This window comes from Gastrolobium bilobum, unplaced genomic scaffold (assembly GCF_033153095.1).
Source record: "Gastrolobium bilobum isolate Gb01-03AN ecotype WA unplaced genomic scaffold, APGP_CSIRO_Gbil_v1 utg784, whole genome shotgun sequence".
NCBI classification, from domain to species: domain Eukaryota; kingdom Viridiplantae; phylum Streptophyta; class Magnoliopsida; order Fabales; family Fabaceae; genus Gastrolobium; species Gastrolobium bilobum.
This window is the reverse complement of record NW_026896046.1, coordinates 28,256-46,866: the sequence shown is the minus strand read 5'-3', so window position 1 is coordinate 46,866 and position 18,611 is coordinate 28,256. Positions and strand designations below refer to the sequence as shown.

The 18,611-nt window shown below is 37.3% G+C and overlaps 1 protein-coding gene and 1 non-coding gene across 2 annotated transcripts; both read right to left on the bottom strand.

The window, feature by feature from the left end:
- Positions 1-2,586: 2,586 nt before the first annotated feature.
- On the bottom strand, positions 2,587-5,546 carry LOC133297434 (probable histone H2A variant 3). Its single transcript, XM_061496582.1, has 2 exons — positions 5,308-5,546; positions 2,587-3,085 (listed from the first exon to the last, which is right to left on the bottom strand). The coding sequence occupies exons 1-2, from the start codon at positions 5,413-5,415 to the stop codon at positions 2,789-2,791; spliced, it is 405 nt and encodes a 134-aa protein (XP_061352566.1). The 5' UTR covers positions 5,416-5,546; the 3' UTR covers positions 2,587-2,788.
- Positions 5,547-9,853: 4,307 nt separating this feature from the next.
- LOC133297436 (small nucleolar RNA R71) lies at positions 9,854-9,960 on the bottom strand. The gene has a single exon (XR_009749640.1). It is a non-coding gene; the product is annotated as a small nucleolar RNA R71 (small nucleolar RNA).
- Between the last annotated feature and the right edge of the window lie 8,651 nt (positions 9,961-18,611).

The following is an 18,611-nucleotide window of genomic DNA, read 5'->3' as shown; positions in this document are numbered from 1 at the left end:
GATAAGGCAAGTGTGAAGGAAAGTGGTAATACCTGAGTAAAGAAGACGAAGAAGAAGACGAACTTGAAAAACACGCAGAAAAACACTTGCGGATGCTAGCGCTCAAAGGATTTAGGGAAAAAATTTCTCTAGAGATAAGCAAAGTAAAGAACGAAATGGGGAAAAGGTGCGTACTTAGATAGGCGCAAGTGTAACTGCAACGGTTACGAATGGCAAGGGTCAGGGGCAACAATGTCGTTTCACTCGTGAGAGGTAACCCCAGCGGTCATGGCAAGAGGCAGGGGTACCAGCGTCATTGCACTCAAAAAGGCAATGATTAGATGCCTGAAATGACACTCCTAATCAATGCGCACAAAATGCTAAAATAGCATAAAACGGTTGCAGCATGCTAACACACACGACCAGTAGCACGTGTCAGAATGAAATGATTACTGATGTTAAGTCTGCATGTAAAGTTCAAGACACGTCTACACAATAACTTTTAGCCGGTTACATGCATGACGCTTGGGGGCAACTCGCCAGTTGGATCCCAACAACTCAAGCTCATTTCTAACTCGGCCACGCCTGTAAGCATCTTGCCGGGTTCATGCAGATCCCGCCCATATGGGGCGGAGAGAAATCATTCCCGTTTGCAAAAGAAAGCTACAAGCACAGAACATGTGCGTAAGGAATGATACTTGGGGGCAACTTGCTAGTTGGATCCCAGCTGCTCAAGCTCATTCCTGACTCGGTATAGGGAATACGTAAGATATCTCTCCGGGTTCATGCTCAACCCACCGAGATAAGGGCAATGAGGACCCCGATTGAAAAATCCTAAGATGCAAGGAACATGTATGCAAAAAGTTTACAAAAACTCAAACACCCTCAGCTCAGCAGCAAAATGCAAGGAAATTCACCCTGGCAACCTGAACACCCAAGTAGCCTAGCTGAGGGGCAACTGTTATGGACCCATATAAGGGGCCCTATTGAATGACAGGCCTAATAAGGGGCAATCCAAGATTTAAATCAAGTATAATTATGGATAGTATACATCAAGGATATTAATCCTAATACGACAGCGTAGCAGACATGCCTGGGCCCTCATTAGAGGTAGGTACTAAAGGTCCAAATCACATTACCCACAGGTAACCTCTATAAATAAAAGGTAAACCCTAAAGGTACGTTACGCTCTCTCTCTTATTGTTATGTTGTCACTGTGCGCACACACATACCCCATTGGCAAAAGTCGTTATTAGTTCGTTGTGTACAGTGATCTGCTTGACTCAAGGGTATTTCCTTCATAGATACCTTAGAGAGGGCACTAGATCCAAGATCAACATACTAGCCTATTGGACTGGACATTTCTGTCTCCTAGACAACAGAATACAATCTCTATGCTTACCACTACTAATAATGCAGCTCGATAGCCTAGCCAGAGTCTAGAATTCGAGCATATATGACAAAAGAATGGAACGTATGTCTCCACCAAGTTCATCATGAGGGTAATACATGTGCAGGTTGGCTTGGGAATGATGCCGTTTACATGGGCGAAAGGCTACTATGAATACCAGCATATGCCTCTGGACATCAATTTTCTATTTTCTGCATACTTCTTAGGAGTCCATAGCTTTAGTTTATTAAACTCTCTTAATTTATTTTGTTTTTGGCCTTTGGCCCTCCTAATTACCCCAAAAAAAATGAAGGTAAGATGGACAGATGTGAAGAAAATATATACAAAGTGTACATTAACGTTGCAATCTTAATGTCTCATTAATCAGCTTAAATCAAGTTTCCAATCTTACATGACTATTTCCTTCATTTTCTTTCTAGTCTTTTCGGATGATTTGATAAGAAGTACACAAATCAATTTTTTCCGCCTGTATTAATACATCGCAAATTTAGTTATAATTCTTGATAAAAACGATATTTTCACATTTGTAAATTTCATTTTGCGATCCTGCAATTGGGTCCCTAAATCCAACAAGGAATCTATTTATATTATGTGAGAATTCAGAAAAGAAAGAAGTCATCATACAACCGAATTTTATTTTATTTTTAAAAAGTATATCTCATTTCGAAGGCTTGGGCAAAATCCTAACAATTCAGCTTGATGCCCACCTTTACATGAATAATGAATATCAACTACCACCACCGACTATACTTGCATCAAACAAATTTTCAAAATAAAAATAAAAATTAAATAAAGGTATCGTTGAATCTAATCATAATTCAAATCATCAGATCGAATTACCACAAATAATATTACTGTAAACAACAAAAGTAGTCCCATATAACTCCTTGTCTGTTGCACTGCAAAGCTGATATCATAACGACCACTATGAATATCACAATCACAGACAACATGCCCACAGCAATCATTACAACATCATCACTACCATTGTCATAATCATGTTGCCATTGGACTAGCATCGAAACAGTAATAAGTGTTTATTAATATAGAGTGACGATGATAAGAAGCAACAACCTTCAACAAGCATCATCTAACTAGCATGATTGGGAAGGGAATTTAGCTACAAGACAAGACACCCAATGTTTCATATCTTAAGATGCAATGTCAAACACATAAGCGGTCACATGACTAAAAAATTAAACGAAAATGACATCTCAATTAAGATTTTCAGTGATAGTGACATACTGAAATGATACGGAGAAAGACCAAGTATATCCATGATCAACAACAACTTAAACCATAAATAGAAAAACCTACTGTTTTTTCAAGTGCATGCAACAAATCCACAATTAGTAGAGACAGAAATTTTCCATCAAGTAGCTAACATTAATTAATAATCTATTCCTTGGAAGACTTGTTGATAAGAGACTTGTGAATGTGAGGAATTACTCCTCCACCAGCAATTGTTCCTTTTATCAGGGTATCCAACTCTTCATCTCCCCGGATTGCAAGCTGTAAATGCCTGGGAGTAATACGTTTAACCTTGAGATCCTTGCTAGCATTCCCAGCCAGCTCCAATACTTCAGCAGTTAGATACTCCAAGATAGCAGCAGAGTATACAGCAGCTGTGGCCCCAACTCTTCCATTAGCTGTTGTCCTTGACTTCAATAGCCGGTGGATACGGCCAACTGGGAACTGCAGATACATTATAGAAGAAGCTCATGTAAGATGAGAACATACTGCTTGCTAGTCATTTGCCTAAGACATCAATAGTTAATGCAGACTATATGCTAGCATGTTGTGCAGAATTATAATAAAATGATTGGGGTAAATTGATAAGTTTAGAGGGGTTAAAGTCATATTTCATGAGAAAGAACTATGAAGGGGACTATGAAAATGTTGTGGGCATGACCCCTAGGTATATGTAGATTTGCACGCTACAGAATAAATATCTTGAATAAGACTATTGTCATTAATAGTGAGTAGTTACAGTGACTAGCTACAATCAACTAGCTAGCAAGAAGGGACTGATTTCAATTTTCAAACCCAAAGGTTACCTAAAACAGTGCCCTCAATCACGCAGGAGGCAAAAGAACCAAACAGATAGTTCATATCACAATCACACCTATGATGCTTTAAGAATTTATATAACAAAAATTAATTGGAAATGAAAAAAACAAACAAAAGACCTACATCATGTAATTAGTTTACATGATGTAGGATGGGTTTCCTTAAGCTATATACTACCTACCCTAAAACATCAGCAGCCGAAAATTCACAGGTTTGATTGGGCTCAAGTTGCCTTACTAGGGTACATGGAGAACTTCAAACGTGTCAACATGTCTGTATGCTTTAAGTAGTTTTAAAATAATAATCCAAAAGTATAAACATGCAGATATTGAAACAGAACTATGTTACATGATCAGAAAAATTTGACATAGTTCAGTCAGAATTGACAATGACTCAAGAGTGATGGTTAGATAACTCGTAATGATAAGAACAAGTGATCTATTGAAGATTTAATAATACTGGCAAAAACTAAACAGAAATGAGTGCTAGAGCGTTACCAATTATTTTTAGCAGACAAGTAATTAATTAAAATATACTCTGTTATTCATTAACGAAATAATGGCTCACAGTGTTATGTAGAATATGTTGTCGTGACTGAGTATGTTGTAATCAAACTCCGTATGGCACCTATTAAAGCTTCAAGCTGATAATATGGGTTTAACATAGGGGTGGACACGGTTCAGTTCAATTCGGTTTTCTATGCCAATCCAAACCGAACCTGTATTAGTGGTTGAGTTTGGAAACCAAATCGGTATTAGTGGTTCGGTTTCGGTTTTAGTGGTTCGGTTTGATGAACCAAATTGGTTAACTTTTTTGCGAACCGGTTTTGGATCTTAATCGGTCTAAAACTAGTTCAAAACCGATTTTAAGGCAAAAAATTAAAACAATAATAAATAAAAAGATTAAAAAAGAAAGAGAGCGAACTTGGAGCAATGGTAAAACTATTCATTTGTGACCGAAAAGTCATGGGTTTGAATCTAGGAAACAACCTATTTGCAATTATCCAAGGGTAAGATTGCGTATAAGGATTGCCCTCGCCCCACCCTCGCTAGTTGGGATTTCATGGAGAGTGGTTTTTTAATAAATAATTAAAATGCAAGGAAAAGAGAACTGGTTTGATTGTTTTGGTTCTTGAAATGGTTCGGAAAAAATAGTTCAGTCCTTGATCTGGTTCGGAAAAAATGATTTGATTCTTGAACCAATTTGAAAAATACAAATCTTTTGGTGCAATTTGGTTCAGGTCAGTTCACAGCCAGGTTTGGTTTCTTTTGGAATTTTTTGCGCATACTTAGTTTAATATTTCTTCCGGAGATCAAGTTATTTGACATGAGTGGTGTCCTTTCTTCTCTCTCTTATCCTGAGAGAACCCATCCACTCCCCTCTATTATCCTGTATATGCGAGATAACTTTATCTCACACTTATGAAAGAAACATTAAACTCATGTATAAAACTGTTTAAAACCACTCCCATTAAACCCGAGTTCAGAGAGTAGGGTGAGGAAAATCATGTTTTAACAAAAAGGCTATTTTGTTAAAGTCGAACCCTGAGCTTTCATTCACAATTAACACTGCTCAAAGCTCGCCTCTGTTTAAGGAGATAAAAAATATCCCAACTTGAACCTTCCCCCCAGTTCAAATGTCCTACAGGATTCACTGAATGTCAATGCACAACAAACAATGGCTCACATTGTACTACCACAATAATAAGGCTAAAAAAAATACAAAAATTTACAAAATGAACATGTCGAATTTTTAACCCCGTAAAATGTGATAAAAGGCAATCAAAATAGATAAAGGAATTCGAAAGAGAGGGAGATCTAAGAGAGAGAGAGAGAGAGTGAGAGGACCTGAAGACCAGCACGAGAAGAACGCGAAATGGGTTTCTTCTTGTCCTTGTCTTTGTTGGTGGCAGATGCTTTGCCTGTGATCAAACCCTTCGCCCCCTTCCCCGACATCTTTTACCGCCAAAACTCTAAGATGTTCTATACACTATTAAGAGAGAGAGATTTTGGAAAGAGAAGGCGAAGGCAAAACCCGGTCTCAAACTCAGGGAGAGGTAATCTTATAAACGAAACGAAGAAAGAAATTGAGGTAGTTTCTTAGTCCTGCCTCCCACGCCTATCTTTTTCTTGTACCCATTCTCTGACCCTCCTACTTTCTTCTAATTACATCTTGTGCCCTCTTCTTTAATTTTGAGGTCTTTAATTTTGTTTAATGAAATTACATAGTAAGTCCGCGTTAAAAGAAACAAAATATAAAAATATAAAAATATAATTATTAAATTAAATTTATAATCAAAAATATTTTGACAATGACATATATCATTTTTAAGGGAAAATAAATTAAGAGATTAAGATAATTTAAAGATATCTAATTTACATATAGTAATAGATTACTCGAAAATATATAACACTTTGTATAACCAATATCTATATATAATCTTATTTAATGGATATTTGATATTTGGTTAAACAAATAAACAAGGAATAAGCATATAAATTAGGAATTGATAAGTAAACGATTAAGGGGATATTTAATTAAGATTTTAAAAGAATTTTATTAAGATTATTTTTTAATAAAAACTTTTATTGGTGTTTAATTAAATTTTTAAGTGATTTAAAAAAAATCATGTTCTATTCAATCAGGATAATTAAGAATTTCTTTAAAGGTGATAAATCATGTTCTCCTTATAAAAAATAAAAATTGTCTTTTTTTTTTTTTTTAACAAGATCGTATCCTATTTAATATTAAGGAAGAATCTAATTAGTTTATTTTTTGTTAGTTATTATATTTATCACTTCTTTTATAACACTTTGGTATTTATTTTATTATATTTACAATTATTTGAACGGATACACACTAAAGTTTGTTTTTTGTTTTTTTAGTACATACACTAAAGTTTTAGGATAATGTACTTTAATGGAATTCAATTTAATGCGAGAGAAATAATATTCTTGAATTTTTTATGGGTAATAGGTTACTCATTCTTGAAGTTATGAAGTACTTATAAGTTATAAGTCGTTTGTTAAAAGATTAATGAAAATCTTTTACCAAAAAAAAAAAGATTAATGAAAATAGAAACCTTTTAAGCAAAAATATAGATATTTACGAGGTTCGCTTGGGTCCTTGACATTATGGGTGTTAACGGGCCGAGCCGAGCCGAGCTTTGATCTTAAAAGACTAAGTCTGTGTTTAAATGTGTCAGCCTGACCAAGGCTATTACCTATTATGGATATAATTGTCGGCCTGTAGCATGACTTATTTACAAAAAATAAAAGTCTTGTTTAGCATGTTAGCCTGTTTTAAAAAAATAAGATAATAAAAATTTATCCAAATAAAATATACAATCAACAACATTAGTAATTTCATAAATATCCATAAATTCAATGTATATCCAAATAGCATAATATAGAATGTTTAACCAATAAAATGAGGTGCAATAGATTAAGGAGAGAGAGAAAGTTATTACAAGTAGTACAAAAAATATAAAATAAAAATAAAAATTAATATACTAGGTCAGCCTGAGAGGCTTTAAGGTCGAGCTTTTGAATTGGAGCCTGGGTCCTTTTTATTAAATGAGCTTTTATACAAGTTCAAGCCCGATTGCAACAACCAATTTTAGACATATAAGCTCAGGCCTTCACGAGCAAAAACCCTGGTTTGTTTACTACACCTACTTGACATAACGTTGAGATTGACGTAATATTTTGTCATTTTTGAATCCTTAACATGTGCTTTAAGATACTTATTAGCATTTGCTTTCTTTTATTCACATTAAATTGGGGCAAATATAACTTTTTTACTTTTTTGCTGCACTGATAGGCAGGATTGGCCCCAAAATTTAAGATCCACTTAAATTCGGAATCAAATTATACATTCCTATTAAAATTAGCATGACTTAAATTTTATGCTAGAAATTCAATAGCTCCAGATAACATATGTATATAATTACCATTTTAATTTTTTTTTAATTTTCACCTTAGGCAATTTAGTATAAATAACAATAAAATCTGGTTTTTCATATGCAGTGTGATGGGACGAAAATTCGTTCCCATCTAAGCTCATTTTGATGGTAAAATTCCATATGTTCCTTCATTTGGTGATCAATTTTGGCCTCAATAGCACAGTTCTAGAACTTAGGAACAAAGGCACTAGAAAATGGGAACATATCGATTCATTAAATACACCTGCTCCACTAACTCGATCTCTCTGATCACTTTGCAGGAAACGTTGAAAATGAAGCTTCCAAAAAGCAGAAAGAGGTACAACAATCAAGCAGGAAGAAACATGTATAGCAGAGAATAAAGAGTTACCATTGGGTAAGAGGAAAAGCAAGCATAGGAAGTGCAGAAAAAAGGCAAATCTCAACAATAAGTGTCCCATCCAGCAACTTGCTTCCCAAAAGAGCACTGCTCATACCGCCTCCTCATGCATTCAAGAAACAACTCAAGTTGGAATTACAAGTTTTGCCATCCACTCTTCTAACCTATAAATAGGACGTTCCAACATGAAGAAAGGATCGAATTCCTTAAGAAAAGATTATTTAGGATAGTTTCAGTTTCTACTTTTCAGTTGTATAGTTTTTAGCAATAGTTAAGTGACAGCAACCCTTCCTCAATTCTATATCTTCCATTTGAGACTCCTTACGAGCAACTACCATACTTCTCCATTTTATTTTCTTGTGATCTAATATTGTTTCTTATTAATATAAGTTGTTATTTCTCTTCTCTTCCAGTCATTATCTCTGAACTGAATCTCGGGTCTATGAGACTTCAGTTTGGAATAATTATGTTTATAGTTATAGGCATGGGCTAAGTTATTTGTGGAACGAAAAAGCTATGAAGTTCTTAAAGAACTACATTCAAAACTTTTGCATTGAAGCTTTTGTATTTCTGTGATTTAAGTGGGCTTTATTCTTTGTGTATCAATGGAAATTGAACTCAATCTGAGAAAGGAACTTCCATAAGGAAGGGATTTCAGAGAACTTAATCAGAGAAGGAAGGTAGTATTGTTTAAACAACACTACTGGTTGCCTTAGGAATAAGGAACCACCTCGTTCACTGAAGGTTCTGAACTTAGTAACTATTAAATTCAAGGGAGCCATAGGAATATGAAAACTTGTGAGCCATTAAAGTACATGAGCTGAGGAATCAGAGTTGGCAGTGAAAAGTCTTGAACAAATTCATAAGGGTTAAGTCTTGAGTTGAGAATATAGTCATTTAAGAATGAAACAGAAGATCCGTTCCTTGTGTTAAAAACTATTTTTAACCATCCATCTTGTTGTCTCTTAAATATTATTATCTTGTTGTTATTTTCTTTCATAAACCTTTTGACTATAAAATCAAAACTTCAATGAATCTTGTTGTTCCTTCTCACATCAAGAAGGATTTGGTATATAACGACGCGAGGAGTTGTTTGGAGTAAGACTGAACTTAATATCTTTAAGGAACGTTTTCAAGATAGTAGGGAACGAATGACCAAACAGTTCAAATACTGTCTTTTCTTTTCATGATAATTCTTTGTAAAATAGTTTAAGATATTATTTAGAGTTCTATCCTCGTGGGAACAATAATCTGGGCATTAATAATCCCATTTATTACTTTATGCGTGCACTTGCGCAACTGGGTTGATATCAAGAGAACAAATGCATTTTCTCTTGATGGACTAAGGAAAAGGAACGTCCTTAAAAGAACATCTAAGCAACCAACAAGTTCACACCCAACAAGTTTTTGGCGCCGTTGCCGAGTATAGTTTACACTAAATTTTTCCTTAAACTATTTTATTTTATACTTTGTTAATATATCATTCGTTATTCTTTGATATTTACTCTGTTGTTTATACTATTTATGTTTTATGGTTTATGAGTGAAGAATCTGAAACTAATTCTCACTATTCCACTGAGATACCTGAGTTTTTCTTTGACCCTGAACCAGAACGCACTTTTCACAGGAGAAGAAGGAATCTAAGAGAAAACATTTTTGAACCAAACATGGCTGACCATAATAATAATGAAGAGATTCCTCTTGAACAACACTTCAGAGCTCTAGCTGCTCCTTCAAGAAACAGACCAGAAAGAGGAGTAATCCTCCCTCTTATTATAGCTCCTAACTTTAAGTTAAAGCCTATCATGTTTAATATGATCAGGGAAGCTAGAGTTTTCAATGGACTCCCTGCAAAAGATCCCTACACACACCTTAATAATTTTTAAGACATTTGTGATAATTTTAGAACCAAAGGTGTAATAGAAGAGAGTATGAGAATGAGGTTGTTCCATCACTCTTTGGGATCAAAAGCCAAGACTTGGATGAAATCTCTCACCCTGGATCCATAAACTCGTGGGAAGAACTATCTAACAAGTTCATAGAGAGATTCCTCCCTATGTCCCGTCAAGCTGATGTCAGAGCAGAGATCTCTAGCTTCAGAATGTTTTATAGAGAGAACCTCTATGAAGCATGAGAGAGATATAAGGACATTATCAGGAAATGTCCTAACCATGGGGTTGAGAAATGGGGAGTCTTACAGTCTTTCTATAAGGGAATTGACCATACTTCTCAATCACATTTAGATTTTACTGCAGGAGGATATTTTTTTACAGGAACTCTTGAATCCAGATATGAAATCATAGAGAGCACTGCAGAATGTTGTCTTTAGTTGCCACTAGAAAGGATGAATCCAGTCAGGAGACCAGGCATACTAGAGTTGGACAAACAAACTGCCACAGAAGCCCAACTGGGTGCACTGATGAATGAAGTAAAGAATATTAAAGCTGACAAAGAACAACCAATAGTTTATGTCTTACAACTCACAGCCCCTGAAATTGAACCATGCTCAGCATATGGTGATCATCATGACTCAACAGACTGCCCTTCCACAACCTTAGTGTGTTATGCTGAAAATTTTGGGAACAGAAACTTCAATCAGACCAGACAATCAAAATGCAGGACGCAACAATAATCAGAATTCTTGAGGCACCATATAGAAGGATCAGAACCATAACCCTCAGTGGAGACCTCCCATAAACCAGAGACCATATAACAATCAACAATAACAATACCAGCAAAGCAACAATGGGGGAAATGGAGCATACGACCCACAAAGAAGACCAAATAATTCTCTGTTTCCCAGAGAAGAACAATGCATCAGTACATTGGAAAACTATGTGAAAGAGTATGTTACCAGAAATGATGCAGTTGTTCGAAACATTGAGTCCCACTTGGGACAAATAGCTGCTAGCCTTAACACCTGAGTGCCTGGAAAACTGCCATGAGACGCTGAAGTCCCCTCAACATCTTCCCTAGAGCAGTAATGGGCACAGACTGAAGTTATATTCTGATGACTCAGTCAATTGTAAAGAAGAAAGTATCCCTATTTCTGAATCCAATTAAGAGGTAAGTAACATGTATAGCTAAACACATTAAATTAAGCGCTGCTGGGACGCAACCCAGCTGTTACCTTTGTTCTCTTACAAGGAAAAAGTTTTAGGGTGGTTAACTTAACCACATCTAACCCAAAAGAGAGGGAACATCTGATGTTCACCTCTGATCCAGAGAGATAAAATACATTCTGTGGTAGGAACGTAGTTTTGGGGTGGTTCAATAACCACATACACCCATATAATTAAAAATAATAATAATAATAATAAATAAAAAATAAAAAATAAAAAATAAAAAAATAAATTATATATATATATATATATATTTATAATGGTTATACATATATTGTTGTTCATAATTATTTTGATCACAGAAAGGGTTAAGTTTTAGGATATGTTGAAAAGGGGAACATTCCTTTAGCTTGTAAGATAAGGATGTTAGGGATACCTGTCCCTGCTGAGTCACTCAAGGGCACGCAAACGTTATCAAATCTGCACTCGTTGCAAATTTTGAAAACGTGCTCAGAAAAAGCAACTGTCCACTCAACCATTAATACAACTGCTCTCCCCTTCCTTCCCTCTCTCCCACGATTCTGCCCTAAACCGTTCCATCTCCTCCACTCATCATCAGCAGTCATTAGCCATTACTCCTTGACCACTTATTTTGTAACGTTCCTCCTCCACTAATTCTTTAACTTCCCTCCTTAATACCCACGTCCTCAAAACTCCTCACTTTTCCTCCTCTGCATGCTTATTTAAACCTTTCCCCTCTCTCCTTCATACTTTACCACTCTCTTGCAAACTTGGAAACTTACATTCTCCATTATTCTTCTCTTTCTTTTGCCCTAATTCCTTCTAAAATCGTAGCCATGACTAGACTCACAGTAACCATCACCCATATTTCAGACTACACCCAAGAGCCTGATATCACTGAAAGTAATGTGATTCTCTATCCAGAGAGGAACATTTACCTTAAAGACAAAGCTCCTATGCCCACCTTCGTGGTGAATGCACTGACCCAACTCAGGTGGGTCAAGTTCGCAACAGCAGAACGAGATTTTTACCCTTCTTTGGTGGCTAAATTTCTGTACCATGCAAAGAGGCTACCCAAGGATAACCAGTCAGATGAGGTAATGGTGCAGGGGAAGAAAGTCTCATTCTCCCCTAAAACTATTAAGCAAGTGCTCTTTTTGCCCACTATGGACAAATGTCCTTATGTTGAATACATAGAAAAGAAGGAGGATCCTGAGTTCATGCTGAAAATGAAGAAGCTTATAACCATCGGCAAACCTGTGTATACCAAGGGAGACCTCTGCAAGGGTAGTTTAGTAGATGAAGCCAGGTTCCGGGCTTTGTTCGCAAATACCAACTTGACTCCCTCAACCCATGATGCCACTGTTAAGTGGGCATTGCAAGTTCAAATTTACTACATCATGAAGAACATGATATTGATGCAGTACCCCTTATCTATGGGAGCCTGAAGAATGAGTTCAGGAAAACCACCAACTGCTTTCCCTGTCTGATTTCAAAGCTCTGTCTAAGAGTTGGTGTACCCGTTCCCTCAAATGAAGACCCAATTGTTGGGTCAGTGCTTGATTTCAAAACTTGGAATAATCTGAGAAGCACTTACACTGATGGAGCCCATGCATTTCTCAGGGATCACAATATCAAGGTTGATGTTGTTGTGCTCAATGATGAAGAAGATGAAGAAGAAAAAGAAGTTCCTACCCGCAAACATGAGAAAAAGAAAATCAAGAAAACAAAGAAACCTGCAACCACTACCTCAGAAACCAAATCCTCTAAATCCGTTCCCCCTCCACCAAAAATCAAGGAGATTCTTGCTGCTACTGAAAGCAAGCAAGTGAAGAAACCACCACCCAAATCTCTTTCAAAACCTTCTCCAAAGACACACAGAAAGGAGGAACGATCCAGTCAGAGGCTGAAGTGAACCTTCAGCAGCACAAAAGGACCAGAGGGAACTACCTTTGAGAAACCTATCACTATTTCTGACAAGGAAGAGGACATTGAGGATAACATGCCCATTGCAAAAAGACTGAAGAGGAATGAAGCCTCTAAATCACATGCAGCTACCAAGGAGAGTCCCAAAGTAGCTCTGAAATCTCTGGTTTTTATGACGTTTCGTCTTTTCAGGCATCACCTCCTTACCACCCCCGCAAGATAAGCCACAACAACCTTCTTCCAAGCAGCAAGAAGGAGAAAGGTTAAAGGAAACATAAATAGTTGAAGCTGCAGAAAAACAAGTGGCTGAGCAAGCACAGCAAGAGGCTCAGCCGCAAAAAAATCTTGACAAAGGCAAGGGGATTGCTCACAGTCTCCCCAAGAAGAAAAAGCCAACCGTTCCCAGACAAATCAATCTGGGGGGACCCTTCTCTTCTTCATTCATTCGTCCCGACACTTCTGGGGATGAAGCACTGGCTGGAGCTCTAGCAGAAGAAGAAGGGCTTGACGTTCTTCCACTGATGGAGAAACAGGTGACAACAATCCCCTCTACCTCAAAAACCAAGGAGGTAGTATCCAGCGAAGCACCTTCTGAAGAACCAACATCCACCATCAACAAGCCATCTGCTGAGAAACCATCATCTTCTGGCCTTCAACTCAAAAGCAAACAGATAAAGAGAAAGCCAACTTCCCTCTCCAAAACAATACCTCTAGCAGCAAGGAGAAAGTCTCAAATAGGTATTGCTGAGATAATTGAAATGATAGGGAAGAAGGTGGCTAAACTACTTCCTGAAGAGCCACCCGTTCCCCAAATAGACAATTCAAGCACAATAGAAAAACTGAAAGCCTGAGGAACGAGGTGGAACAACTTTCCTTTGCCTTCAACCAATTTCAAGAGAAACAAAGAGCAGAGAGAGATCAGTTCCTCAACTCTGTCGATGCAACTATCAGGAACACCAAAGCTGCACCCTCTGCACCAACTCTACAAGCTATCAGAAATGAAGTCAGAGGTGCAGCTGATGCCCTGAAACATGCGCACTCACTGCATAACACCAGAGCTGATTTACAACTCAGATGCCTCCTCATCAAAGATGCTGAGGAACGAAAAGAGACCAAAGAGGCTTTCAAAGTCTTTGGGACGTTCTTGGAAGAGAAGATCACTCAGCTGGAGGATAGAGTGTTGGATTGAAAGTTAAATGGCCTTGAAGGCCGTAGCATGTGAGAGGGAAAAACAAAATTTTTCTTATGCGGAATCACACATGCAATCAAGAATCATGCTTTGTGACAGTATGATGTTACCTTTGTTTGTGAGTTCAAAACTCCAAGACAATCAGTGTTAGGTTTGAAGGGTTCAAACCCTCTAACGTTGATCCACACCACCCACGTCAAGATGCAAGAACTCTTCTTATCAAGCCACCAATTGACCACCACAAAGAGGCTTGCTATGCGCTCAATAGGTGAAGAAAGAGGCTAGGTAAATGTGTTTAGAAGAGTGAAGTCTTCAGCATGAAAACTTCACAAGAGTGGGGAATGGATTGGAGTAGAATTGGCTAGGTCTTTTTCTGAAAACCTTAAGGAGAACTTACCCCTTGTATGCGCACAAGAGAGTGAGAGAGTGAGAGAAATTAAATCAGAATTTTCACTTAAAAAACCAATGAAAGTGGCGCACAATAGAGGAGAAAAAGGTGGAGTTGTTGCAATTCAAAATTCCCAACAACCTACCTTTGAATCCTCATGCGACTAGGTCTCTATCTAGTCAAGATTCTGAACTAATGGTCATCATATGACCATCCTATTCATGCGCCCCATTCAGCCCCAAAAGGGGTCCAGATACTTTGAGCTGTTGCATTCAAGTTTAAACCAACTAGCTCACTGATTCTCTCAACAACCAAATCTGATTGGAGCTTGTTTGTTTGAAAAAGATGACACTCATCTCCAACCAGAGTGGGGCCCCAAATCAGCCTTTGGAGATCTCCATAGATCTTCTCTTGCTACAAGGAATTTGTTCCAACAAGATCTCATCTTATGCTTTTGTTATGAAACAACTTTTCATAGCCAATTCAAATTCGAATTCAAACATTTAAATTCAAATGTTCAAACATTTAAATTCTAAATTCAATTTCAAATTTCAAATTCAAATTCAAATTTCAAATTCAAATTTCAAATTTCAAAATTCCAATTCAAAATTCCAATTTCAAAATTCAAATTTCAAATTTCAAATTCAAAATTCGAATTTCAAAATTCAAATTCAAATTTCAAAATTCAAAATTTAAATTTCAAATTCAAAATTCAAAATTTAAATATTTGGTAATTAATTTAACCAATTAAATTAATTAGTAATGTCTTGGACCATCCAAGCCCATTAACCATACCATGCGCCCTCTCCCTCTTAGGTGGGCTTCCAAACTTCATCTTGGGCTAACAACCATTATTAGGCCCAATACCTCTAATGCTAGATCATCATGACAATAAGGTGTTAGTGTGTGATCCATTAGGTCCAACATAGCCACTGACATAAATGGGCTTGGGCCCAATAAGCCCACAACCCATTTAATGACAACACAGAGCACTAGCAATGCTTTGTTGCCCCAGAGCTAGTTAGATTAATGACTTGATCATCCTATTACATATATTTGGTTGCCGTATATATTTCCTTTCGTCTCGGTTACCTTCCCATTAAACCTAGGGTAAGGAAACGTATCAACCCTTGCGGTTTAGGGTAAGCTTTATTCGAAATAGGGAATCTTCAATTTACTGACTCTAAAGGCAGATCATCTCATGATCTCTTTTACTATGCATAGATTCCCGAGTCCCTGTAAATGTCATCTCGATTTCTCCAGTTTACAGATAACCTAATCTCTCACAGAGATTTGACGAATTCCTTCAGCTTATCACCCTAGCCTTGTTCTCTTTCAGGACAAGCCCAACAGTGTACCTATGAGTCTCCATGTTTCAGGCAGACGAGGTATACAATCAAAGCATGCCTTCTAGAACACAGTCTAGGTAATAACTTCTGGTCTAAGGAAAGACATACCCAAATATAAAGAGACTACTCTAATGATACTATCTGTGAGATTTCCTCATAGAGTCTCTTTGTGGGTCTGTTCAGTGCGAGCTATACCCTTATAGGTCCACCCACGACTTTAGCTAAGACATCTCCATATCTGTAGCACATGAGGTCTTTACCTTGTATCCAAATACAAGTAGATAAGTCGTGCTAGTCTTACCTGAGATCACTTATCCCCATTCTCAGTGTCTCTAGACTAGGAACATAAAATTAGGAATAAACGTGCGGTATCCTTGAATCCTCATGATCGTGATCTCATCACAGATACTCAAGAGATACCTGTTGTATTCCAAGGGGTTTATCCAGTTACTCATATAAAATATTAACAATAATATTGAGACAAAATACGAAACAGGATAAAGAGTGCTTTTATTTATTTGCGACAATATAAAAGGTCCACATATGTCCTAATCTAATCAAAAGATTTTCTCTAGGACATCCATATTCTAACAAGCTCCCACTTGGCCTAGAGCCAATCTGACCTAAGTCGTATACCTAAAGCCTCATAATGACTATCATGTTTTCTCTGAGAAACAGCCTTTGTCAGAGAATCGGCTAGGTTATTATCTGTGGGAACATAATCCATCTTTACATAGTTTCTATCAATGATTACTCTAATCAGGTTATATCTTCAGAGCACGTGTTTAGATCTTTGATGAGACCTAGGTTCCTTTGATTGCGCAATGGCTCCAGTGCTTTCGCAAAGCAATTGTATGGCCTCATCTCCGCTTGGAACCATACTTAGTTCAGATATGAACTTCTTGATCCACACGGCCTCCTTAGCCGCTTCTGAAGCAGCTATGTATTCAGCTACTATCGTTGAATCTGCTTTTGTTTTCTGCTTGGAACTCTTCCAAGATACTGCCCCACCATTTAAGGTGAATACGAACCCTGATTGTGACTTACAGTCATCTTTGTCACTTTGAAAGCTGGCATCAATGAACCCTTTCGCTGTAAACTCATCAACCCTACCATAGACCAGAAACGCATCCTTAGTTCTTCTTAAGTATTTGAGGATGGTCTTGACTGCTGTCCAGTGACCCTCTCCAGGGTCCGACTGGTATCTGCTCATAATGCTCAAAGCATATGAGATATCTGGTCTCGTACATATCATGGCATACATGATGGATCCAATAGCCGAAGCATATGGAATTCCACTCATGCGATCCTTCTCAGGCTGTGACTTAGGACACGTAGCCTTTGAAATATGTACCCCATGACTGACGGGATGAAAACCCCTTTTCGACCCTTCCATGCTAAACCTCTTTAGCATCTTGTCAACATACGTAGATTGAGATAAACCCAGCAGCCTCTTGGATCTATCTTTATAGATCTTTATACCAAGTATAAAGGCCGCTTCTCCCAAATCCTTCATGGTGAAGCCTTTTGAAAGCCGCTCTTTCGTTATTTGTAATATGGGGATGTCATTTCCTATTAGCAATATGTCATCTACATAAAGTACCAGGAAGACGACATTACTCCCACTAACCTTCTTGTAAACACAAGGTTCATCCTCGTTCTTGATGAAACCATTACTCCTAACGACTTCATCAAAACGAATATTCCAACTCCTTGATGCCTGCTACTATTGCAAGCATGATCCTAATAGATTTGATCATGGAGACCGGTGAGAAAAATCTCATCATAGTCAACTCCTTGTCTTTGACGATACACTTTCGCCACCAACCTAGCTTTGTAGGTCTGAACATTGCCATTTGCATCAGTCTTTCTTTTAAAGACCCATTTATTACCGATAGGAACTATTCCTTGCGGTTTAGGAACCAAGGTCCATACCTTGTTTTGATACATCGTATCCTTTTCAGATTCCATGGCGTCAAGCCATCTAGAAGACTCAACATCCTTGACTTCCTCTTCGTAGTTACTTGGTTTATCATCCTCGACGGTTTGCTGATTCTCAATCACAAACCCATACCTCTCAGGTGGATGGATGACCCTCGTAGACTTACGGAGTTGTGTGTTTACTTCTCCTCTGCAGAACGTCGCCTGCGGAGCAGACTCGGGTTCCTTAATCTGTTCTTGTGGTCCTTGAACTTCTTCAAGATCAATCTTACTCCCACTGGCTCCTTGAGAGATCAAATTCTTCTCAAGGAACTCAGTATTCTTGGACACAAACACCTTGTGTTTAAAGTAGTATCCCTTAGAACCTCTGGGAAACCCCACAAAATGACATTCAGTACTCTCAGCACTAAGCTTGTTTGATGCCAACGCTTTGATATAAGCCAGCTGTAAGAACCCGTACCGTTAAATAAGGAATTTAACTGATTAATTATGTTAAATTAGGAAATGATTCCATAATTGATCCTAATATTTATTAAGAGGCTTTAATAATTTTGATAAGTGATTAAGAATGCTGAAAGTCGCTTTTCGGAAGAAAAGTACAGATACCGGTTCTGCTAGTCGGTATAAATGAGTACCGAAAAAGTATCCCGAAAAATTATAATAAGTGCATGATAATTACTAGAATAATATATAGGACTTGTAAAACGAGTTTCAAGTCTAAATAATGAGAACTGGTGCCAGAAACTGATACTGGCTATGAAAAGCGCGTACCAGAAAGGTGCTCCGAAAATTATAATAAAAATATGATAAATCTTAGAAAATTGTGTAGTTTAAGAATCTGGAGTTTGGGATTAAAATGCTAAGCGTAACAATTCAAGTTAATACTGTGTGTTTTATTTTAAAGTGGCTATATATACTAACTTAGCACAAAACCCTAGGCCATAATGCCTCTT